This window comes from Pan troglodytes, chromosome 19 (assembly GCF_028858775.2).
Source record: "Pan troglodytes isolate AG18354 chromosome 19, NHGRI_mPanTro3-v2.0_pri, whole genome shotgun sequence".
In the NCBI taxonomy this organism is placed as follows: domain Eukaryota; kingdom Metazoa; phylum Chordata; class Mammalia; order Primates; family Hominidae; genus Pan; species Pan troglodytes.
In genome coordinates this window covers 69,474,836-69,501,569 of record NC_072417.2, presented here as the reverse complement: position 1 = coordinate 69,501,569, position 26,734 = coordinate 69,474,836, and the positions used below count along the sequence as shown (strand labels likewise).

At 39.2% G+C, this 26,734-nt stretch overlaps 1 protein-coding gene across 3 annotated transcripts in view; it reads right to left on the bottom strand.

Moving 5' to 3' along the window:
- ANKFN1 (ankyrin repeat and fibronectin type III domain containing 1) overlaps positions 1-26,734 on the bottom strand; it is a 354,346-nt gene that overhangs the window by 129,066 nt on the left and 198,546 nt on the right. For all 3 annotated transcript variants that reach the window (XM_016932606.4, XM_054671260.2, XM_063799882.1), the window contains 2 exons: positions 9,574-9,768; positions 7,699-7,812 (listed from right to left, as the gene is read on the bottom strand). In XM_016932606.4, coding sequence (XP_016788095.2) covers positions 7,699-7,812; positions 9,574-9,768 — 309 coding nt within the window. The remainder of the gene's footprint in view (positions 1-7,698; positions 7,813-9,573; positions 9,769-26,734) is intronic.

The following is a 26,734-nucleotide window of genomic DNA, read 5'->3' as shown; positions in this document are numbered from 1 at the left end:
ATGTGTGAATTTGATCCTGTCGTTATGATGTTAGCTGGTTATTTTGCTTGTTAGTTGATGCAGTTTCTTCCTAGCCTCGATGGTCTTTACAATTTGGCATGATTTTGCAGTGGCTGGTACCGGTTGTTCCTTTCCATGTTTAGTGCTTCCTTCAGGAGCTCTTTTAGGGCAGGCCTGGTGGTGACAAAATCTCTCAGCATTTGCTTGTCTGTAAGTATTTTATTTCTCCTTCACTTATGAAGCTTAGTTTGGCTGGATATGAAATTCTGGCTTGAAAATTCTTTTCTTTAAGAATGTTGAATATTGGCCCCCACTCTCTTCTGGCTTGTAGAGTTTCTGCTGAGAGATCCGCTGTTAGTCTGATGGGCTTCCCTTTGTGGGTAACCCGACCTTTCTCTTTGGCTGCCCTTAACATTTTTTCCTTCATTTCAACTTTGGTGAATCTGACAATAATGTGTCTTGGAGTTGCTGTTCTCGAGGAGTATCTTTGTGGCGTTCTCTGTATTTCCTGAATCTGAATGTTGGCCTGCCTTGCTAGATTGGGGAAGTTCTCCTGGATAATATCCTGCAGAGTGTTTTCCAACTTGGTTCCATTCTCCCCGTCACATTCAGGTACACCAATCAGACATAGATTTGGTCTTTTCACATAGTCCCATATTTCTTGGAGGCTTTGTTCATTTCTTTTTATTCTTTTTTCTCTAAACTTCCCTTCTCGCTTCATTTCATTCATTTCATCTTCCATCACTGATACCCTTTCTTCCAGTTGATTGCATCGGCTCCTGAGGCTTCTGCCTCCTTCACGTAGTTCTCGAGCCTTGGCTTTCAGCTCCATCAGCTCCTTTAAGCACTTCCCTGTATTGGTTATTCTAGTTATACATTCATCTAAATTTTTTTCAAAGTTTTCAACTTGTTTGCCTTTGGTTTGAATTGCCTCCTGTAGCTCGGAGTAGTTTGATCGTCTGAAGCCTTCTTCTCTCAACTCGTCAAAGTCATTCTCCGTCCAGCTTTGTTCCATTGCTGGTGAGGAACCGCGTTCTTTGGAGGAGGAGAGGCACTCTGCTTTTTAGAGTTTCCAGTTTTTCTGCTCTGTTTTTTCCCCATTCTTGTGGTTTTATCTACTTTTGGTCTTTGATGATGGTGATGTACAGATGGGTTTTTGGTGTGGATGTCCTTTGTGTTTGTTAGTTTTCCTTCTAACAGACAGGACCCTCAGCTGCAGGTCTGTTGGAATTTGCTAGAGGTCCACTCCAGACCCTGTTTGCCTGGGTATCAGCAGCGGTGGCTGCAGAACAGCAGATTTTCGTGAACCGCGAATGCTGCTATCTGATCGTTCCTCTGGAAGTTTTGTCTCAGAGGAGTACCCGGCCGTTTGAGGTGTCAGTCTGCCGCTACTGGGGGGTGCCTCCCAGTTAGGCTGCTTGGAGGTCAGGGGTCAGGGACCCACTTGAGGAGGCAGTCTGCCCGTTCTCAGATCTCCAGCTGTGTGCTGGGAGAACCACTGCTCTCTTCAAAGCTGTCAGACAGGGACATTTAAATCTGCAGAGGTTACTGCTGTCTTTTTGTTTGTCTGTGCCCTATCCCTAGAGGTGGAGCCTACAGAGGCAGGCAGGCCTCCTTGAGCTGTGGTGGGCTCCACCCAGTTCGAACTTCCCGGCTGCTTTGTTTACCTAAGCAAGCCTGGGCAATGGCGGGCGCCCCTCCCCAGCCTCGCTGCCGCCTTGCAGTTTGATCTCAGACTGCTGTGCTAGCAATCAGCGAGACTCCGTGGGCGTAGGACCCTCTGAGCCATGTGCGGGATATAATCTCCTGGTGCGCCATTTTTTAAGCCCGTCGGAAAAGCACAGTATTAGGGTGGAAGTGACCTGATTTTCCAGATGCCGTCTGTCACCCCTTTCTTTGACTAGGAAGGGGAACTCCCTGACCCCTTGTGCTTCCCGAGTGAGGCAATGCCTCATCCTGCTTTGGCTTGTACACGGTGCACTGCACCCACTGTCTTGTGCCCACTGTCTGGCACTCCCTAGTGAGATGAACCCAGTACCTCAGATGGAAATGCAGAAATCACCTGTCTTCTGCATTGCTCACGCTGGGAGCTGTACACCGGAGCTGTTCCTATTCGGCCATCTTGGCTCTGTTTCTAAAGTTTTTCTTAATTAGCAATACTCTTCTACTGTCCCGCAACTAAATGTCCTGAAAAGAGAGTTCATTCATAACAGCTGCAAAAACTGTAAAATATAGCTAGCATGAAACTCAATAGGAAGTATAGAATATCTATATAAAGAAAATAATTAGACTGTTCTGAATACATACAATTCAGCCTGATTAGGAAGACAGCTCATGGATGAGATTCTCCCCAAATTAATTTAGGAATATGATGTAAATCCAACAAATAAGATTTTTAAAAGTGAACTTGACAGGCCAATTCTAAAATTCATTTGTAAGAGACAATGTGCGTGAATAACAAAGACATTTTGAAAAAGATTTTAATGGGGAGGAACTTGCCTTACCAGATGTTAAAATATGCTGTAAAATTATGGTATTTATGATAGTAACACAGGTATAGACAGATCAATGGGACAGTGTGTGACTCCACAAACAGTCCCTTCTGCTTCTAGTTAACCATACTAGAAAAATATTCTCTAGATAAAAGAGAGATACATATAAGGATTGTAACATTATATAACAGAAAAAATTAAAACAACCAACATCCATCAATAGGAGAATGATGATACCTCTTTCTGTGGAATAGGAATACTATACAACTGTAAGAGGAGCCAAACACATTTACATAGATTTGTAATTTATACTGTTGAACTGTAAAAATATCACTGAGTTGAAAAACATCCAGTTGTAGGATTAGAAAAACAATATAATATTTGTATTAGAGCACATAAACAAAATTTTGTATATATCCATATGCATATACATATCAAAAAAGAATTTGTAAGGACATACATCAAACTCGCTATAGAGTTTGAGGTATGAATACGACTGGAAGAAGGGTGAAGGACTTTGACCTTTTTTTTTTTTTTCTTGAGATGGAGTCTCACTCTGTCACCCAGGCTGGAGTGCAGTGGCACGATCTCAGCTCACTGCAAGCTCCGCCTCCCGGGTTCAAGCCATTCTCCTGCCTCAGCCTCTTGAGTAGCTGGGACTACAGGTGCCTGCCACCACGCCCAGCCAATCTTTCGTATTTTTTAGTAGAGACGGGGTTTCACTGTGTTAGCCAGGATGGTCTCGATCTCCTCACCTCATGATCCGTCCACCTTGGCCTCCCAAAGTGCTGGGATTATAGGCATGAACCACCGCGCCCGGCCTGACCTTTTATACATATATATTCCTACACAATATAGTTTGAGGGTTAACATTTTGTTAAATGATGAAAATGCAGAAAAGCTATTCTTGACAATATACATTATTGGAGAAAGGTTTTAAGGTGGTTTACAAGATGGTTGGAGAATAAATTGGCCGGATCCTGACAACTCAGCAACTAGTGAATGAAAGTAGGATGAGTAAGGATGTAGAAGCCTTAGTAGCTTAGAAGTGACTCTTGAGCAGTGTTGCCTTTCATTTTTCATCCTATCACCCCCACCAGACTTGTTATTTTTCCCCATCATACATTTTAATCACTAACCCCACTTTCATATTTTCACCCTAACACAAAAAATGTTAATCCGCTAAGTTTCATGTCCTCTGGACGTAACATTTCCTGCTCCTCCTCGTTGCTCTCATCTGCAAATCTTTGGCCTCCTCCCCACCTCTCTTTCCCCAAACAGGCTGAAGAAAGTTATAAATACTTTTGCTTTGTGGAATTGTATCACCTCAACCTAGTAATGAAGGTAGCTACCTCATACCTATGACCAGATTAGTCCTTCAATTAATTAAACATATAAATAATTATATTCTTTAATGGAATGCATTTTTCTTGATAGATAAATATCCACCCAACTACAAGGTGTAGGAGGAAAAAACAGAAAGGGTAAGAAGAATATAAATCACAGAGCAATGGGAACCTGTGCTCTGTGATGTCAGGGTTTTCTCCATTCTTGTAGAAAAGATAGTCCAAGTCGTCAGGTTATGATCAAGTTCACACTATTATTATAATAAATGATCGACCCTGAGGGTTTTAATGTCCCAATCGTAGACTCTCCTTCTTAGAAGCTGAAATGTCCCCTCATACACCACCCTGGAATTTTTTGGCTGCTTCTCCTGAGAAAGAAACTGAAGGTGATGGTCGGCAGAGATATGGGCCTGGTCACTGCAGAAGCAGATACACTATGAGCTCCTGAAAGGCCCTGGCAGTTTCTGCAAGGAGAGATGCTTTTTAATTTTAAAAAATGTCATCAAATGACGAGCAGTTAAACAATCTGCTATTACAAGTCCTTGTAGGGAGGAACTAGGGTGGTGGTTTCTAATCTGTTAGGGAATGAAGTAGGAAAAGACACGGGCAAGGATACCATCCAGAACCCGGGTACTGCACTCAGGCAATGCAGCAACTACTGCAGCATGTTGTAATTAGCAAACCCCAAGGTGTGGCCACTTGGAGGCCCAATGAAGAAAAAAACACAAACTCGAAAATGTTTCATCTTGTGGATGGAAAAGAGGTTTTGTACTGCACCTCTTTCAGGATGCCTTCCTAACCATCCCCCAACCCTGCAAGGAGCAGTAAAATCACTTTTGCAAATGTTTTCTGTCTCAGGCCTGCAGAGAAATGACATAATCTGCAAATGAGAGGTTCAGGCAGGTGACCCAAGGCAGTGAGGAGAAAATGTGGTACAAACTTCTGGCAATTGTCCAAAGCATCGAAGCATCTGAAATAACTGTAGGTTTTCCTCTGTCAGCCATAAAAATGGGTGAGATGAGACTAAAAGATGCAAGCCTCCTTTGAATCCAGAGAGAAAACACCTCGAAACAGAGAGTAGATCTCCTAGCCCCGTTTTACTGCATTCAGGGGGAAATTCAGAAAAAATCATGTGGGTCTCACTGAAAACTGTTTCCTAGGTTTGATGTGGAAATTGATGCCTTTAATCTCCAAGTTGTGATGGCAGTTGGCCTGGTGCGTGCCCCCACGGTGTGAAGAAAACTTAAAAAGGGATGCTTTTAAAAAGATGTCAACATACCAACAAACTTATAAAACAATATGTTGATGGGTTGAGTGTAAACAAATGAGAAACAGAAGGATTTAGATTTCCTTTCAAATACACCCTAGCTTAAGCATGAATGAGGAAAACATTGAGTTGTCAAAATAGGCTTGAGGTTTTGCTGAACCCAGAAATTCTGGAGAATAGTCTGAGATGTTTTTGCCAAACCCTAAATACTGCAGGGGTAAACTTTCCCTCTAACCAATTAGATAATTGCCATTTCATTCTGTAGATTTCTCAATTGTTTCTTCTTTTTCTTTTCTTTCTTTCTTTTTTGCAAACAAAATCATTACGCTAATATTTTCATAATTAAATAATTACTTCAACCCCTGAATTAAAAACTGCACTGCTGTTCCTGTGGATACAGTAGGCTGCCAGCTGTTTTAAATAACCCTTGAGAACGGTCAGGTTAAGGACTCAATTTATGACCTTATAAATTAACACAAGGAAACCTACTCCATAATGCAACAGACAATTCTATTTATAATGCTTAATTAATCCCCTCCAGTCTCTAACAGAACCCACTTGTGACCTTTCATTTCAACCTCACCCAAATGCAAGTCTCCTGAGATGAGAAGTGTTAATATGTGAATGCGGATAGAATTTGCCAGCATTATGGGCAAGTATTAAATTGCTGACAGTCTGGACTGGTTGGTTCCTGATAGCTCACTCATCAAAGTAAGAAGGAAATGTCAAGGTGGGCAGCACTGATGAAACTCTTCATCGAAATCCTGAGCTGGAGAGAGGCAGAAAGAAAAGAAAACGTCCATATCTAACATTGCCCAGAAATGCTTGCTCTGAATTTCAGTCTTGGCAGATTAGACAACCAAGAGAAGGTATCAGAGTTGTTTCAAAGGATGGCTGTGGGGGGCCATCCTGGGTGGTTTCATTTATCTGCTGTCCTTAGTACCCTAAGGCTGCTTTCTCTTAGACTGATACAGAAAATCCAGGGATAATCAATTCAATGCTGTCTTATCTAAGGTATTACAAACACAGTGGCGTTATCGGGAAAATTCTAAGTACCCAAGAAAGCTACAGGGTGTGGGCAGAGTAAAGTTTGCAGAGACATATGAAGTTCCTCGGAGGGACAGGCCTGAGAATGAGAAAGGAAGGCATGTGCACTACTTGAACATGTTTGTGGGCAGAGAGAGCCATATTGACCTGAATGCAAAGAAAGTCCACACTGTAGCCTGGAACCTTGGAATATGTGTGGAGAGCTTTATCAGCTTTTAGGGCTGTTCAGTGTAATTCCATATGTCCTTGTGAATCCAGAAAATAGCTTTCGTTTTTTGTTCCTCATATTCAAGAGTCAGCATAATGTGATGATTCTGTCTCTATTGTAAGCATTTAGGCAAATTCCTTAACTTCTCATTGCCTCTGTTTTTCCATCTGCAAAGTTGGAATCATAACAATACCTGTCTCATGAGATCATTGTGAGGATTAAATAGAGTTAAAACTTTAAACGGCTTTAAATGGTGCCTGGTGCATAGTAGGTGCTACGTAAGCATTAGCTGTTATCATCACAATACCTCTGCAGTACCTTTTTCCTTTGGGCTTTCCCTTTCTTTTCCCAATGCTGCCATTGTAGCCAAGTCAGGCTATCATGACCTCCCTCTTGAATAGGTTCATAATTCATTTCCTTCTTCTAAATCTCTATTTCTCTCAATAAATCATACACAGTATTACCACCCCAATCTTTCAAAAGTCTACCTCTGATCCTGTCCCTACCTTATTCAATGGCTCTGCTGAATTCATCACATAAAGTCTAAACTCCCTAGCCTTAATTTCGAGCCTCATTCTGTCCTTTTCTGTTGATCATAGTTTCATTCTTTAATCTTAACATCTTACTGTACCTTCTCATGACCCTATGCTTTTTCGGAGCCATGCTATTTTCTATTCCCTCTACTTGTTCCCTTAGTTTGCTCTACCTGTCCTGGTATGTTCTTGGTTTTATACCTGTGTTGACTGTCCTTTCCATTTGGAATTTACTTTCCCCCCAATATCTTCCAGGCCAAAGCCTACTTATCCTTCATAGCCAGGCCTGAATGCCACCTCCACCCTAGGGAACCCTTACCGATCCCACCATTTTATCTTCCCCTTGCTCTTTCCTGACCTCCAATATACTTCATCTGCATTTTTGAAAAACCCCAACCCTGTTACCTGGCTTTAGTTATTGTTTTTTTTAACCCCTACTTAGTATGTTCCATATCACAACCCCTCAGATCCTTGGATCAAGTCTGATTCTTCAGTGTTTCCTACTCAGACCTGTCCCCAGCCCTGTGCTATGCATACAGCAAGTCCTCTGCAAAGATGAATGAAACAGTAATTGAGGGACTTGAAATGACAGCCTGGTCTTGTGGTTCTTCCTTTCTGTGACATTCTCAGTCACTTGATTGTTCCTTTACATGAGTGCCTATGGAAATATTTCAACTTCAAAAGTCAATGGCATAAAAACATTCCTATCAGTAGGAAAAACAAACACACAAAATGCACTATTGATTCTCAAACAGCAGATGCTTTTTTAAGAAGGAGTGATGAAAACATGTCTTGGGTCCAGTACCTTTATACCTGGTTACTACAGCTGCATTGACGCTAAGAGGCTCTTGGAAGCTGACAGTGAGTGATGTGCTGCTGGTTACCATGAGACAGACATTGGTTGGCATCTCAGGGGCTCCTGGGACAGAAGGAAAAACACAAGGATCTTAACATAGCAAATCCTTTTCAAACAACGTTCCTCCCTCTTCAAAGGATACCCTGAAATGAATACTATGGAAACACTTGTTTGTGGAGCCTAATAGCTTTCGCTTTTGAACATTTTCATTAGACGTCTCAATGGCTTTTATTTGTTGCCATTGGGGTCTTATTTGAGCATTAGAACATTTTCTGAAAAGGTAAATAATACCAGTTAAGCCTTCCTAAAGTATCCTGCAAACACGATAGGAGATTGGGCTGGATCAGTGAAGAGAAAGGCAGGAAGTGATAGCAGGATCCTATATTGTCAGTGGACACCCTTACGTTTTATAAAGTACATCGTTTCACTGGAGGCTTTTTGCAGCCCTGCTCGGTAGAAAGGGCAAGAAATAGCACACTCACTTTTGGTATGAGGAAACTGCAGCCCCAAGTGGCCAAATTCCTTGTTCAAGAACACAGTGAAGACAAACAGTCAGGATGAAAGCCCCTGGCTTCAGTTGCCTACTTTTGGGCTCTTTCCAGTATTGATAGAATTCTAACTCACCTTGCTCTCAGGCTTTCTCCTATTACAAATGAGCAGTATTTTCTGAGAAAAAAATTTATGGGTGGATGTCATGTCCACTAACCTCAGGTTTTAAAGGACTCCTGATGGCTTTTGGTATTGCTTAACACGTAGAAGGTGTTTTATAATTTAGCAAATTACAAAAATTGACATCAAATCTGAAAATATGTCTGTTTCTAGTGTTAATCTGTCCTAAATGAGGCACAATAGCAAATGCATTTATTAAAGCAAGCGCTGAATCTCTTTAAACAAACCCATGCACCAGCCTTGCTGGAGAGTGTTGATGTTGAAAGCAAACTTTCATTAATGTTGCTAAGTTATTTGCTCCAAGAGAAAGGATTAGGCCTAGATTTGGTATTTAGTGTACTTAAGAAAACATCATCACTGTCTTTGGTCTTTGTCTACATCACAACTAAGTTTCCTGCAGCAGAGGCAGAGACCTTTCAAACTAACGAATTTTCCCCTATATTTAAAATTTCCAGCCTAATTTTTTTGTTGTTGTTTAGTTACGATCTCCTTCTAGAATGAGAGTTTAATATTTCACAAGTGTTTGAATTTTTTATTTTGTTTTTGTATCAGGAGCTACACTCAGCATTACTTTCCAGTGCTAATGAGTATTATCCAAAAAGAAGGCTTTTCTTAAACTAACAAAAAGAATTGGTAAAGAAAATGGAAGTGCAGACAAAAGCGTAATTCTTGAGTTGATTGTTCTTTTCAGTTGCCTGTGTTAACTGAAGTTCAGTTTATAGCTCTATATAAAAAAATGCAGTAGAGAGTTGAAAACAACTTAAACTTGAGCTTGAAGCAGAAACTGGACAAACAGGCAAACAAATATTTTTCCACCTCCCTATCCCAAAATATAGCCATCTAGGGCATCAGACCATCCAGATCATTAGGCATTAGGGCGTAGCGGGTGGAAAGTGCTAGATGAGTGTGACATGGTGGAGAGAGGCCAGAGGCATGAAGCCTCATGGCTGTGGTCAGAGCACCCAACAGGAGCCAGAAACTCAAGCAAGATAAAAGACCCTTTGACAGCCTCTCAGAGCCCTTGCTCCATACAGGCTGACAACGGCCATCCATGACTCTGTAGAGCTGAAAAAAAAAAATCCGTAAAAGAAGACCTGGCTGTCTCAAACTGAAGCTCAGTCTAGTGAAATGTAGACATTTTCTGCTTATACTCACTGGCATGCTCAAAGCCTGTTTTCATGCGTCTGTAGAGCCGATACCTCCACTCCCAAGCTTTCAGCTGTTTCTCTTTCTCTGTGTTGTCCAGAGTGAATCCTTCATTCTCCACCTGGGCAGACAGTTCACTCACCCTCTCCTGGGCTTCCTGGACCAGTGTGTTGAGGTGCATTGCTCGGCTTTCCAGGCTGACAACTAAAGGGAAAGAAATGGGATTACTTCTCTTTCTTTCTGGGGAAATGCTGCTTCATTGGAAGGATATATCCCAGAGTTTACTATGATTTGAAAAAAAAAAAAAATGCCTGGGAAAAGTGGGATCTGTGTTTGTTATCAAGTATCTTATTATGATAAGGTCTAATTAGTGACACTTACAATCAGATTAAGTGGTAAATTCATCACATTAATATATTCCCATTGCTCTCCAGCCCTGCTGTAACACATACCTCACTTAGCTGCTTAACTTAGCTAATTAGAATTCCACCATCAAGTACCCAGGAGGACCACTTCTCATCCAGAGAGTACACATTTGTTGCCATGACCTCTAGAAGGACAAACATGTAGGGGCAAAACTCCGTATGGCCAGGGAGACCCTAGGAAAAGTTATCCATGAGGCAAGTTGCATTCTGATGAAGTTTTGTTTTGCTTTTGGTAGAACCTGATTCAAATTTTCTGCCTTTAACACATTCTTCCCAGCTTATAGACATTTTTGTACGTACATCTTAGAGGCATAATTTTATTATTGTTAATCAATGTATTTATTGCTTACAAAGAGTTCCGCTACTGCTGCCACAGTTGAGCTAGTGAGTTCTGATGACTGGCTGACTTGAATGTGATCAGAAATTGATCTTTGATTGTGGTGTAACGGTAGGAATGATCTCCAGAGATACCTATGCTCAAGAGGATAAGTTATATAAGCCCCTCTTGCTGAGAGAGGTTGTAGAGCTTGCTATTTCTATTTTACCCAATATGTGATAGTCTTCATTTGATTTACATCAGATTGTTTAGCCATCCTGCTCTTGCGTTCATGTCAATGAATGGGAAGGAATGTATGTTTCCCTTTCTTGTGCTGAGCAGTGAGGCTGCCTCTTATGATCTCCTCATGGCTGTTATGCATATGAGGGCCTGCCATGATGGTCACTTGGTCACTTCAGAGCCCCTCCTGTTTAAGTGACAAAAGAGCCTTAGCATGGGAATATGGTAGGGGATCACAGAACAGTCAGGTAAACCAGACTAAAGTCCTGCAGATCTGTTGCTGAAATGTGTTTGACACTCCCTGTGACCAAAACAATATTTCTCCCTGGTGGGTGGGAAAGAAATCCAACTATTTCATTCTTCTAATTAAAGGGGAAAATATTGTGAAGATAACTCAAGTGAAAATTTGTTAGGTGTATTTTGAAATGGAAATTAGGTGGTTATATATTCATATTCTCTGTGTTCATGGGCATGTTTGTATTAATTACAGGAAATGAATACTAATTTATTATTGCCTCTGTGCACCATCAGTCTAAATTTATTTACAGATGAGGTCAATGAAAAATTAGTTGAGTCTTTTTTCTTTTTCTTTCTTTCTTCTTTCTTTTTAAAGTTGCTGTTTAGAACACTCAGGACTGTGTTTTGCTGCAGATTTGTCATGGTTAATGAATGTTGCTGTAGCAGTCAATCATGTACTCTAAATACTGTCACACTTTTTTTTAAAAGCCTCAGTCATGAGCCATGACAGAAAAATAAACAAATAAATATAAAGCTAAAAAACTCTTTCACTGAGCAGCTACACTATGCAGAATCCCTGGGGAAGGCTAAAGGAGGCCAGAATAAATGATAATATAAGTGCTGTGGACGTAGGGAAGCAATGATGGGGTATGAACGCAGAGGTTCTGGAGAAAAAAAATACACATACACACACGCGGGCGCACACTCCAGTGGAAAAATTGGCAATATTAGTAGCCTCAAGGTGCAATTTCCTGGAGCAGTGAGATTGACAAGTCAGTACTAAATGCTGTTAATTTAACTAACTTCAGATTAATGGTAGAGTCTGCTATGACTGAAGCCCTCAAACACAGTCTCATTATAGCCTTGCTGGGAAGGTCCTAAATATAGGCATTGACAGTTTAAAACAAATTCGTATACATTTGTGTATTTTTAGACATAGGTTAGGCGTCAGAGTTTGTGTCACAGTTTTCAGGTTGATTAATTGACCCAGTAACTGCACTCTCTACCCACTCCCCCCTCCTTCTTCCACTCCAAATTATAGAGAAAATGGGGGAATTGTCCTTGTTAAGTTATCCAGTGAGCTTTTTATTGTATGCCTGATGTTTGAATTGCATGCATGCGTCAACACTTGGGTGATAGACACATGATTTATAAAAATAAATTTTTCTAATACTATGAAATCCCCCCTATTAATTTTTATATCCACAACAGTTATTACTGGTGTGAATTCCAGGTGGCATTTCAGATGGACAGCTTCTCTTGAGCTATGCTTGGCTCCTTCTGACAATTTTTCTGCTTTCCCTAGAACCACACATTTTGTTTCTGCATTTTCCCTTTCCTTCTAGGCTTTAGATGCAATTTGAGTTATAATGATAAAGGAATTCCACCTCTTCAAGATAATGCATTTTGCCTCTTCAGAGACTAAAGACAGAATTTTATAGCTGGGTGAGCTCTGCAAGATTATTTAGATCCCAGCGCACCTCAAACTGGGATATCTAAACTCTAACGTAATATAGTGGTGACGGTGGGTGAAGTAGGGGGTGCAATGATCACCTCTAAAAACACAATATGAATGAATGTGTCTTCTTGGAGCATCAAATTTTACATGCAGATTTTGATTAAGCATATTATTTAGAAATTAAATAGGTCTATTATGGAGAAGAATGGAAAGTGTTTTCAAAAATTGAAGATTTTGAAAAAAGGGAAACTTTGTAAAACTCTATCCCTTTTTTCCAGGTTAAGACCACAGGTGCCCTTGAGACTATCATTTGCATCTGTTGTTAAAAGTAATTGCATGGACAAGTCAGAGAAGCACTGACTGAGCCACTGGTTTCCAACCATTTCGGCAAGCAAACTTTTATTTATTTTTTCCAGTGGATTTTTTTAATAGCTTAATAAAACACCCTCTTTTGAAAGATTTTTTTTGTCTACTAAACCAGCTGACTTATAAAGTGATCATGTTTCTCCCTATTATTAATGACCTATATAACCATCAATAGAAGCATCTGTTCAGAATGAGATAATCAACCTAACAAACTGGGTTAATATATTTTAAGCAGAAGCAAGTAAATATGACAACTATATTAGACTGTGTAGTTTATCTTGAGTAATGGTGTGATAGCCTTTTTGAAAGCTTGAAAATTGTTCTGGGAATACAATTTCTATTTTTGCCACCCTGGAATGGGAGCATTTTTTTTTTACAATTGAGAAATCATATTTAATAAATCATTTTCAATTTTTATAATGTTTCAAGCCCATTCTTTGTTGATAGCCTCCACATTTATATGGTGAAATCATTGTTGCTGTGCTTCTTATCTATGACATTATTTTTATATCCCTTCATTTGTGGATCTTAAGATGTTGCAGAAGGTTCATTCCTGTACCCCAATACAGATTCACTTCCTTTAGCTGCCTTTTCTAGCACCAATGTGCTTTAAAAAAAATGTGCAAACAACAAGCAGTGACAGTGGCCAATTCCTTGAATGTCCAGATTAATAACTGTAGCATGCTAAAGAAAGGTGTGTGTAAATAGCTGGAGATGGTGTATGGTCCAGAGTCTAGAATAAATGTATTTCCTTTCTGAGCATTCCTTCCATTCCCCTAACCCGAATACATGCATTTGAATGCAGCAAAACCCTTCAGGAACTTCTCTTAGCCAACTGCAAACTTATCTGTTGCCACAAGTGCAAAGGGGTAGGATGTGAACCAGTATATCACAAAGCTCTTTAGCCACTTCAGTTGGCGACAGAACACAAAAGGAAAAAATTCTTACGTATTCACCTCAGTCTGTCTCCACTTTTTATAAAACTGGAATAAAATGGGAAAGTGCCACCTTTATTAATCCTAATTGAATTTTAAATGTCCTTTTGACACAACAAGGTATATACATGACACAGCTACACAACCTTTTTTCAACTGGACAACAAGTGTCAAAACCCTGTGGATGTATAGGGTAAAACAAGATTGGTCAGGAAAAGAGAATTGTTCCTATAACTGGTAATCTGACACAATGTCCTATTGCCATTAAAAAAAAAAAAGGTCCATTTTCAGCCGGGTGCGGTGGCTCACACCTGTAATCCCAACACTTTAGGAGGCTGAGGCAGGTGGATCACCTGAGGTTGGGAGTTTGAGACCAGCCTGACCAATATGGTGAAACCCTGTCTCTACTAAAAATACAAAAATTAGCCTTGCGTGGTGACCGGCACCTGTAGTCCCAGCTACACGGGAGGCTGAGGCAGGAGAATTGCTTGAACCTGGGAGGCGGAGGTTGCAGTGAGCCGAGATCGCACCACTGCACTCCAGCCTGGGAGACGGAGCGAGACTCCTTCTCAAAAAAAAAAAAAAAAAAAAAAAAGTCCATTTTCAGTTTATTCAAGTTTGTTTTCATGGTGTTTTATACCTCTTGATAAAAAAATTTCAGACTTTTGTAATTTGTGTATGCTGATCTTCATCAAAAGGTTTATTCTCTGGATCAGTCAGTGGTGTCAGAATATTTATAATGATCAGGCTCATTGTCACTAACATCTGGTGTTACAGAAGTGTAACTACTAGACTCTGGATCTGATGGCAGAATGGGGCTATTTTCAACTTCCTTATTTTAAAGATGAAGAAATTGAGACCCAGGGAGATGGGATGACTTATTCATGATCTTCATCTAAACCTTAAAGAACTCGATGGATTTTCTCTAAACCAAATAGAATACAAATCAACCTATTATTTATATATTACAATTTCCTGATTGTTATCTATTTGGTATGAAATTGGTGAACTCAGTTTGGCTGGTTGGTTTGATTTAGAAAACAGAAAGGCTATGTCTGTTTTATCATTCCTGCCCATCCACTTCTCTTTTTCTTGGATTCATTCCCCTTTCACTTCCACCCACAGGACACTTTTCCCTGGAGGCCATACTCCTGATCTCTGCAAGGTTTGGTCTTTTCTCTCATTGCAGTTGGTTCCTTCTCCAGCCAAGCAGCTATCCCTCTGAGCAGCCATACCAGCACAATGGAGGGTCTGTGACTGTGTGGTAAGCAGTCCAGCAGGGGCAAGACCACTCAGTGGCTCCTGAAACAGGCTCTGTGCTATTGTGGTGTTTAATTATCAACAGCATTTCTACCTCCCAGTGCTTCTGAGTGGGCATTTGTTATAAGACCTACGCAGCTAATTAACCAAGGGATGGGGTGGGGGATGGGGCAGGAATTTGTGTTCAAAGAATACAATTAGAGTTACTGTTTAAATCCCGAGATAAACAATGATCAGGGACTGAAGGGATTTTCTTCACCATTTGAATCTAACCTATGGATTGCTACTTACAGTTTCTTAATTTTGCCCTTGCCTGCAATTGCTAAATTTGGGCCTGGCTGATAATTGCTCAAAGCTTGAAAATACAATGAGTGTAACATATAAACTAATTTTAATTTTTAATTAAGAATTTTAGGGAACAATTTGGTTTGCTTGAAAAAGACGGACACATTTGTCTATTACTAATGATGTGCCATTTTTCAATTTAGTAACAGCTTTTCTGTTATTATGGGTATGTTCCTGTTTTTCAATGATGAGAAAATGAGGCACTAAGACAATCATTTAATCTCAGAGTTAGAAGGATACCTTACAACCAACCTCACATACCTCTCCTTTAGTACCCTTGGTCCTGTATAATTTCCTACATGAGGGGAACTCACTGAGATGACCTTGTCCATTTTCATACAACTCCGAATTTTAAAGTTTCCTTATCCTGAACTGAAATCTGCTTTCCTATTACAGTCATGTGTCACTTACTAACAGGGATATGTTCTGAGAAATGCATCCTTAGGCAATTTCATTGTTGTACAAATATTACAGAGTATACTTACACAAATCTAGCAGGCATAGCCTACCACACAGCCAGACTCTATGGTATAGCCTATTGCTTCTAGGTTATACACCTGTATAGCATGTTGCTGTACTGACTACTGTAGGCAGCTATAACACAATAGTATTTGTATATCTAAATCTATTACAACATAGAAAAAAGTACACTAAAAATACTAAAAGTATGGCATCAAGGATAAAACATGGTAGAGCTATATAGGGCATTTACCCTGAATGGCGCTTACAGGACTGGAGGTTGCTTTGGGTGAATCCGTGAGTGAGTGGTGAGTGAATGTGAGGACGTAGGACATTACTGACACTGCTGTAGACTTCATAAACACTATACAATTAAGCTACACTAAATGTGTAAAAAATTCTTTATCAATAATAAATTAGCATAGATGGACAGCTTCTCTTGAGCTATGGTTGGCTCCTTCTGACAATTTTTCTGCTTTCCCTAGAGCCACACATTTTGTAACTCTTTTGCTTTATAAACTTTTAAAAACTTTTTGGGTCTTTTGTAATAACAGCTTAAAACACAAACAAACAGTACCGCTGTACAAAAATATTTTCTTTATATCCTTATCCTATAAGCTTTTAAAAAATTAAAAAAACATTTAAACTGTTTTTGTTAAAAATCAAGACACAAACACACACACTAGCCTACGCCTATGCCTAGGGTCAACATTATCAACATCATGGTCTTCCACCTCAACATCTTATCCCACTGGAAGTTCTTAAGGGGCAGTAACACGCATAGAGCTGTCATCTTTTATGGTAACAATGCCTTCTTCTAGAGTACCTCCTGAAGGACCTGAGGCTGGTTTACAGTTAACCATTATTTTTTAAATAATTAGAAGGAGTGCAGTCTAAAATAATGATAACAAGTATAGTAAATATATGAAAGAGTAACATAGTAGTTTAGTGTCATTATCAAGTAGTGTGTCCTGTACATAACTGTATGTGCCATACTTTTATATGACTGGCAGCACAGTAGGTTTGTTTAAACCAGCATCACAATGAACATGTGAATAATGCATTGCACTGTGATGTTATGACAGCTACAACATCATTAAGCAATAGGAATTTTTTAGCTGCCTTATAATTTTATGGGACCACCTTCATATACATAGCTTACCATTGACTGAAATGTTATGTGCATGTGATTGTACTTCCAAACTGCAAGCAATGTGCTAAAAGGGCTTTGGGGTTCTATAGCTCAAGCGCTGCCCTTACATATGGGTGATCCTAACTAGTTACTCTGCTATATTGAGCCCAAATTTCTCATTTGTAAAACTGGCATTGTAACAACACTTGTCTTATAACTTGTAACAAATTAATGATAATCTTTACATAGAAGACTCTCAGTGGAGGGTTGCTTATTATTATTACATCCATTGATCTTATACTTTTAGAAGCACACAAAATAAATCAAAATACTTGTTTTATAAAATAACTCTATGTTCTTCCATCAAAAACCCCTCTTGCCTCAAATAAAATTTTTCCATCCTAGCTACTGTTCAGAAATATACACTAGCAAGTGATATCAATTTCAACCCTATCTGCTATTTCAAGGCAGAAAACAAGGTCACTTAGATTTGAACGTTGCATTGTAACAAATATACTCTGGGCAGTTAATAAAATTTATTTTTGCTGATTATAAGTGACAACCTTCTAACAACTTCACCACTGACTTGTTTTAAGGTAGGAATGACAAAGTAATGTAGGGGAATTCTAAAAATTAAATATTTTTAATTCAAAAACTCTTATACCAGAGAAACACAAAACATAGTTCCAATTTATCCATCTTAAGATTCAGGACGCAAGACTCATTTTGGCTTCACTTAGGTCTCAAGCTGTTATTACATTTTCAGATTTTCCCAAGGACATTGAGATGTGGTTCCAAAAAGGTTTTAGAGATCTGGAGATTAAATGTTTCATTTTAATGACTGTGAAACTTTCTTCTCCTATAACTTATTACACCCAGACATGGGGCTCTGAAGTGTTCTCTGCAACTTTCCAGAAGGATGTTGACTCACAAAGTCCTTATATAACTTAGATTGTAACTGGTGATTTCTTAAGAAGCCAGAACAAATGACACAGAAAGGAACTTTTGGAACTCATCAAACTCAAAGGGGAAAATGGACATCTTCTCTAAAAGCACAACATGCAAGCCACTTGAGTGGATTATTTAGGAAATTCAAAGGAAATTGCCCCATGGCATCATAAGAGGTTTAAGTAATGAAACAAGATAACCATGTTTTCTGCCAATATTTTCAGTGCTGTTCATAGACACATAGTGTGAGCCACATCATTTAAAATTTCCTAGTAATGACAATAAGAAAGCAAAAAGAAATAGGTGGCATTAATTTTAATAATATATTTTACTTAACTTGATATATCCAAAATGCTACCATCTCAGCATGCAATCAATATACAATTTATTAATTTTATATTTTATGTTATTTTTGGTACTAAGACTTTGAAATCAATGTAATTTTACATTTAGAACACTTATTCATTTGCACTAGACACATTTCTTTTTTAAATTTTATTTTATTATAAATTGATAATAATGTCATATGTATTTATGGGATACAAAGTAATATTATGATTTGTGAATACAATGTGGAATAATTAAATCAAGCTAACTAGACATATTCATCACCTCAAATATATATCTTTTTTTTTGTGGTGAGAACATTTGGAATTTACTCTTTTACCAATTTTGAAATGTACAATACACTGTTATTAACTATATTCATGACACAGTGCAATAAATTTAATACAACCAATTATTTCTCCTGTCTAACTGAGATTTTGTACACTTTGACTGTCATCTCCCCATTGTCCCCAACCCCCTGACTCTGTAACCACCATTCCACTTTCTGCTTCTATGAGTTCAATCGTTTTAGAGTCCACAAGACTCTAAATAAGTGAGAACATGAGACATTTGTCTTTCTGTGCATGGCTTATTTCATTTCGCAGAATGTTCTCCAATTCCATCGATTTTGTCACAAATGACATTTCCTTCCTTTTTAAAGGCTGAATAGTATTCAATTATGTATATATATATAATATATAACATTTTAAAAATCCACTCATCTGTTAATTGATACTTAGGTTAATTTCATAACCTAGCTATTGTGAATAGTGCTGCAGTGAACATGGAAGTGCAGACATCTCTTTGACAAACTGATTTCAAACCTTTTGGGTAAATACCCAGAAGTAGGATGACTAGGTCATATGGTAATTCTGTGTTTAGTTTTTCGAGGAACCTCCACTCAGTTTTCATAATGGCTGTGCTAATTTACATCCCCACTAACAGTGTACAAGCGTTTCCTTTTCTCCACATCCTCACCAACACTTATCTTCCATCTTTTTGATAATAGCCAGTCTGACAGGTGTTAGATGATATCTCATTTCTCATTGTGATCTTAATTTGCATTTTCCTGAAGATTAGAGGTGCTGATCATTTTTTTCCATATATCTGTTGGTCATTTGTATGTCTTCTTTTAAGAAACCCTATTCAGGTTCCTTGCTTATTTTTATTTTTATTTTTGAGATGGAGTCTCCCTCTGTCTCCAGGCTGGAGTGCTGTGGTGCGATCTCGGCCCATTGCAACCTGTGCCTCCCATGTTCAAGCGATTCTCCTGCCTCAGCCTCCCGAGTAGCTGGGATTACAGTAGCTGGGATTACAGGCACCTGCCACCATGCTCAGCAAATTTTTGTATTTTTAGTAGAGATGGAGTTTCACCATGTTGGCCAGGATGGTCTCGGTCTCCTGACCTCATGATCCTCCCGCCTTGGCCTCCCAAAGTTCTGGGATTACAGGCATGAGCCACTGCACCTGGCCACCTATTTTTAAATTGATTTATTTATTTTCTTCCTGTTGAATTGAATTCCTTACATTTTTTGGACATTAACCCCTTATTGGATGTACGGGTTGCAAATATTTTCTCCCAATACACAGGTTGTCTCTTAACACTGTTGTTTCCTTTGCTGTGAAAAAGCTTCTTAGTTTGTTTTAATCCCATTTGCCTACTTTTGCTTTTGCTATCTGTGTTTTTGGGCTTATATGCAAAAAATCATTGCCTGGACTAATGTCATGTAGTTTCTCCCCTATATTTTCTTCTAGTAGTTTTACAGTTTCTGGTTTTATGTTTATGTCTTTACTCCATTTTGAGTTGGTTTTTGTATATGGTATGAGATAAGGGTCCAGTTTCATTCTTCTGCATGTGGATATCCAGTTTTCCCAACACCGTATATTGAAGAGACTATTCTCTTTCCATTGTATGTTTTTGGTAACTTTGTTGAAAAGCAGTTTACCGTCCATTCATGGTTTCATTTCTGGGCTCTCTATTCTGTTCCATTGGTCAATGGCATCAATATATTTCAAATGTTTGATAGTCATATGTGGCTAGTGGATTCTGTGTTGGACAGTGTAGTTTTAGAACATAAAAATTATACAAATTTTAAAAAGTGCTTCATAGGAAGTGTTTTGGAATACAAACTATATAACTAATGGGTAAAATATTTAAATTCTTTACCAGAAATTCTTGGGTCATTTTATTTTGTTTTTGAGAGTTATGTTGGCTAACAATTTTTAGAAATCAATTACAACTGGCCAGGTAATGTGATAAATGTTTTAATGGTATTATTCCACTTAATTCTCAATAATCTTATATGGGTAATAAGGTAGCCAGCCTCCAGGAGGGCCTGCAGTGACCTATGTCTGCTTGTATTCACACCCTTGTATAGTATTCTCCTACACTGAACAACCAGGGTTGTTCTGTGAGATCAGCAGAATTCTGCAGAAATGACACTATGTCACTTCTGAGATTAGGTTATACATGTCACTGTTGCTTCCACCTTGGCTGGTCTCTCTTTCTCTCTTTCTCAGATCATTTTCTCTGGGGGAAGCCAACTGCCATGTCATAGAGTAGCCATATGGAGAGACCCATATAGCAAGAAATGTGGGGCTCATGCCAGTAGCCACTATGAGTAAGCTCGGAAGTGGGGTCCTCTAGCTCAATCAAGCCTTAAAATGACAGCAATCTCATGGAGTCACATGAGATTATGACTGAGCCATAACCAACCAGCTAAAGCCATTCCCAACTCAGACTCACATGAGACAAATATTTACTATTTTTAGTTGCTGTTTGGGGGTAATTATTACACAGCAATATATAATAATACAAGTTAAGTACAATTATTATATCCATTTTACAAATGAAGAAATGGGGCCACAGAGAGGGTAAGGAATTTTCCCACAGCTACAAAAGGTCAGATGTGGGATTTGAAGCCGGAGCTCTCTGACTCCAGAAATTTAATTTTTAGCCTTTTCTAAGGGTTTAATTTAAAAGCTGCTCACCAAACAATTCTATTGTTTTTGTGTTTATGTTAAAACTCATGGGGAAAGTCTGCATACCCTCTAAACTGATAACAATGGATATATTTTGGGTTTTGGGGGATGGCAACCTAGATTGTGTGTGCACGTGGGGATTAGTTGGGTGGGCTATCAAAGATATCTTTTAACTTTATCTATAATCTTTTCATTTCTGACAAGGAGAAGATATTCTATGTTGCATGTATATTTACAATTTTTTTAAAAAGAAAAAAAAGATGGCTATAAAACAACATGGATGAACCTGGAGGACATTATTCTAAGTAAAAAAAGCCAGACACAGAAAGAGATAATGGATGATCTCACTAAAATCTGGAAATTGAAAAAGTCAAACACATAGAAACAGAGAGTAGAATAGTGGTTGCTATGGGCTAGGGGTGGGGAAAATAGGGAGATATTGATCAAAGGGTACAAATTTTCAATTAGAAGATGAACAAGATCTGGGGATCTAATGTAGAGCATGGGTGGTGATGGATCTGTGGATTAGTTTGATTATGATAATCTTTATACAACACATATATCAAGTCATCACATTATATACCTTGAATATATACAGTCTTGTCAATTAAATATTTTAAAGCAAAAAACCAGAAAAATGCAACTATCAACTCAAAGAATAGGTGACATGAACTTAGGCTTTGGCCATCTGATGTTTAAATAATTATTTGAAAACATAAAAAAGATCAATGAGCCCAATACTAACTAAAATCATTCTTTTCATAAGGGATAATATATTGACACCCCTCAAAAGAAATAGGCTTGGGATTGATTCAATTAAATTCAATTGAGTGTCTAATGTTTGCTGGGGATTCAGTAATAAATAAGAGAGGTGCTGTCCTTTGGAATTTATGTTCTATTGCAGAGGAGATGAAAATAAGCAAATAAAAACATTGAGAAAAATCGTAAGTGCTATGCACAAAATGACAAGAGAGTGATGTGATGAGAAAATGTCATTTTAGACTTTGGACTTGGTGGCCAGAGAAAGCCTCTCTTGAAGATGTCACATTTAAGCTGAAATGTGAATGTTAAGAAGGATTTGGCCATGTAATGAACAAGATTAAAAGCACTCAAGCATTCCAAGTAGATGGAATAGCCAGTACAAAGGCCCTATGGTAAGATAGCCTGGCATGTTACAGGAACAGAATGGAGGGTGGTGTGGGTGAGGAGTGCACAGTATAAGAACAGATTTGTAAGTTAGGGTGAAGATCTATACCCCTATTTTAGTGAAGCAGAAAAAAATATTGAGGGCTCATTATAGAGACCTGTCTAAGGCTTGTTCTTTACATATTCTTACTGGCTGCAAATCTTTGTCCTTTGAGGGTGGATTTGATTTCAGGAAATCTCTCTAAATAATTTGAAGCCAAGTCTGGTGAACACAGAGGGTGATGACGCTAGGCAATGCTGTTTTGGAACAAAAATCAGGTGTGACTCTCAGCAACGAGTCAGATTTTCTCATAAACTGACTCTGAGGACAATTCCAAAGTGTTCAGAGCAATGGCAGCACTGTTGGAGCAAGTGTGGGGTCTCCCAGGAGGACCATGTGGCAGGATAACATTCGCTTGGATTGTAGACTTTCTAGTGTGTTTGTTTACATAAAACCAGCCTCATTAGTTTATAGTCACACCTCTTAGACATGCCCTGACCAGTCCCAGCACAAACACGAACCCCTTACTACTGCAGAAATGAGTGGTGCATCCTGACAAGACTGCCAAAATTGTAACACTGGTGTCTGCACCATACTCAAATGACAGCAATTCTGTAATTGCATTTTATGAAGTAACTGGACATAACAAATTCTGAGTGACACTTTCTAGTTCCACAGGCAGCATCTGAGAGAAAGTGAGAGGGAGGCATTCACCAAGAAATGCAGAGGGAGAGGAGAGGGACTAGAGAGAAGGAGAATGTAGCTAAGGGAAAGGGCAGAAAGACTGAAACGAAGAGGTATTCCACCATTCTTACTGGTCTGTATAATTAAATAGTGTAAAAATAAAAACAACTAGGCTACATCTACAACCAAATTCTGTAACAATGTCTGGAAAACAATAACAGCATTATTAACAACAAAAGGTGCCCCAAAGTTTAAGTTACTAGAAGACTTGAAGGTTTTTTTCCCTACATTCTGTGTATGCATGTGTGTGTGTCTGTGTCGATGATACACATAATGACTGTATATGTGCACACTAAGACTTGACATCTGTGACTCCCAGTAGCATAAGACAAGGCTGTCACAAAGGCTAAAATTTCAACTGTAATTTTCTGAGCATCTACTATGTACTAGGTACTGGAGTCAAAGAATGAAATAAAATCTCTGTGAGTGACCAGATTTGTACACAATAGGCAAAAGAGCTGGTTTCTTTATGATTACTATCTATGGGGTCTTAATGGCCATCTCAGAAAGGCAAGACTCCCATCGATGATTCAGCAAACTCCTCCTGGAGGCTGTTGGTTTGAGGGTGGGGGCAGAATACAAGTTAGTCAGAAAAAGGGAGGGGTTTATGACTGGGGGCTTTTATATACAGAGACAACAAGTCTTTCTTTGATAGCAGTTGTTCAATTGAACATGAGTCATAGTGACTGTGATCCTAAGTGTATGAAGCAGTCCATGGCATACCCATGGGTGTCCTGTGGTGCCTCTATACATTGGCTTTCCTAGTTGCAGTCCTTTCAGATTCAGTGGTTGTTTTCCTAAGCTCAGCACATCAGTCTGCAAGAAAGTACTTGGGACTCTACTTCAATAACGGCTGATTGTTTTTCTGCAAGGAAAGAATATTATTTTGTGCTGTTTGCAAAAAGGTAGGAGGAACAGAAAAGAGTCATTGAATAAAGATATTAGATTCATCTAATGAGTAGGCTGGGGTTCTGTATATATTTAACTTGAGAGCAGTGTGCAAGTTTAGATGGCCGCTTCTGGGATTTTTCTATGAGTAAGGAAACATAGATGGTTGAGTTTCAAGCTATGCCTATAAAGAACACATCCATGTGGCTCTGGCATCGAGGGGTTCAAGATAGAAGACAGGCCTGACCAATGGTTTGGGAGTTAAGTCCCTAAACCCTGTGTGTCACGGTGATTCCTGTTAAGAAATGGAGAAAACTACAGAGGATGTTCTTCTGAATTGTGTGAGGATACTTGGTTGGCATGGTGAAAAGAATACTGAGCTAGTTTTCAGAAGAGAATACACAGAGAAAGAGAGGAAAGAAAATTAACCTTGTTAGAAACCCTGGAGTCTGCACTCTGCTTTGAAATATGTAACTGTCATTAGAAGAAGAGCAGATGGAGAGCCAAAATAGGGAGGAATTGAGCATCTAATGTGTAACAGTGAGCATGCCAAAGCTTTCTCACAAACACCAAGGCAATTAATACAGATCTGGGTTCAAATCCTGACTGCACCACCTATTAACTTTGTTGTGTTGGGATAACTATTTGACCTTTAAAATTCCAATTTCTTTATTGATAAAGATGAAGAAAACAACGTCTCCCTCACAAGCCAGTTGTGAGGATCAAGGGAGATGATGTAGACAAAACCATTTTTGTAGGTGTAAAACACTCTAAGAACTTCAGACCTCATCGTTAATTTTCCTCTCTTATCCTGCCTCTTTAGCTTCTGGGGAACAGTTTATGGCAGGTGTTTGCTTATCTGGTTCTGGCTGGCAGACTGGTTTTCCTCTTGGGCCTGCTCAAACTCACATACAGAAGCATTCTGCTTCTTTTGTACTTGATATATAAAGTGAATTAAAAATGCCTGAAAACACTATGTTTTTCTATCCTGCCTCTCTCCAATAGGACTGACACCTTAGTGCGTAGAACAGAACAAAGAAATACATCATATGACTTTAGCAAACAGTAGAAAGGGAGAGATGCAGGGGCCCAGAGGCCACAGCCCTCCATATTGGTTATGTGGAAAGGCAGTGAGTTTGTGTGGAAAGATTCCAGGTGTTGGCATCCTACAGATCTGGGCCTGAGTCCCTGGCATCCTTATTCATTTCCTGGATGTGTGACCTTGGGCCAGTCAGTTAACTTCTCAGAATCACAAGTTCCTCCTCCTAAAATGGAGTTAATAACTTTATCCTGTAGGGTTAGTGTGAAAACCAGAGACGTTGTATGTGGAGACTTCATAGGTACACAACCAATATTGCATTGCCATTTTTACACATGTAAGTCTATAAGTGGTCGTATCTCTTTGCCTTTTTAGGTAGCTAAGGTGACTTAGGTGTCATGTTTCCTGGAGGCTGAAACCTGGGTTTATCTCCCACCATTTGTCCTTTACAACTTTGTGATGGTAACATGGCTATCATCCCAGAGAGAATGAGGAGGAAAACCAGGGATCTCTTGAACAAATGTGCTTTTGGTTTAACTAGATATTTAGTACTTGAGTTCTTTTACAGAGGTTTAATTATGCACAGGGGGCTTTGGGAGGTAGGGAGTCTTACTGTTTTCACAGAAAATGCAGAGTTTTTTGTAGTGTCGCAGGTAAGTGAGTAGGACTAATGTTTCATCCAGCCCAGTGCAGGATGGCCATGGCAACATCTGGATGAATGGTCTCCTTGTTCCTGTAGAATGGGGCTCAGTCTGCATTCTCCACGTTCAGACCCGCTGATTCTCTCTCCACCCTTCTGTCACTGGATCTTTGGGACAGACGTTGTTGCAGAATAAACCGGAAGGCAGCAAAGATGCCATTTCAATTTCTTCCATCCTCATTAATCATCCTTCCAAATCCTCCAGTTCCACTAAAAAGGGGCAGCACTTTGACTATAGAGCTCTTTTGAAGAGCTCAAATCCTACTGAATCCAAATCTTCACTGTCTCTGACATGGATATGGTGAGCTTAGCATTTTTATAGTAAGAAATTTTCTGATACAAGGATCTGCTTCTGTACCTAGTCTTTGGGTGGTGGCGATTTACGAAATTTAGGAGCAGAGATGTGACCTCTAATTATATATTTGCTTGCTTCTCTTTCAGCCTTCTGGGTCTCACCACTTGGAAGTAAGTGAATCAGTATTAGTGAAACTAACAGTTTGATGAGTTTACTTTTTTCTTTTAGGAAACATAAAAACAGTGGCTCACAGCCATTGTGGTCAATGGGTCAGAGAGTTTTCACTAAGGGGAATGTGAGTGCCTACTTCATAATGTTGCTGTGAGGATTAAAGGAGTCAATACATGGAAAGTGCTCAGAAAAGTGCCTGACACAGGGTGAGTGCTGCATGATATTATCCCACCCACTCCTGGGTGGGGTCTGCCATTAGCCCCAGTGCAACTTTCTTCCCCAAGTACTATCAACTCTACTTCAAAACACATCCAGAAAGAAGCCAGTCACAGAAGACCATATATTATATAATTCTGTTACATGAAATGTCTAGAACAGGCAAATCTATAGAAACAGAAGGTAGGTTCATGGTTGTCAAGAGCTGAGAAGAGTTGGGGAGATTGGGGAGTGATAATAGTCAGATGGTATGATGTTTCTTTTCAGGGCAATGAAGCTCTAAAATTGATGGTGGTGATGGCTGCACAACTCTGTGCATATGCTAAAAACTACTGAATTGTATACTTTAAAAGGGTAAATTTTATGGTATGTGAATTGTATCTCAATAAAGCTGTTAAAAATATATCCAGAATTCTGACACTACTCAACATCACTGTGATGTTAGTCCAAGCATCCAGTCTGTCTCCTGCACCACTAAAATGACCTTGTAACTGCTCTTC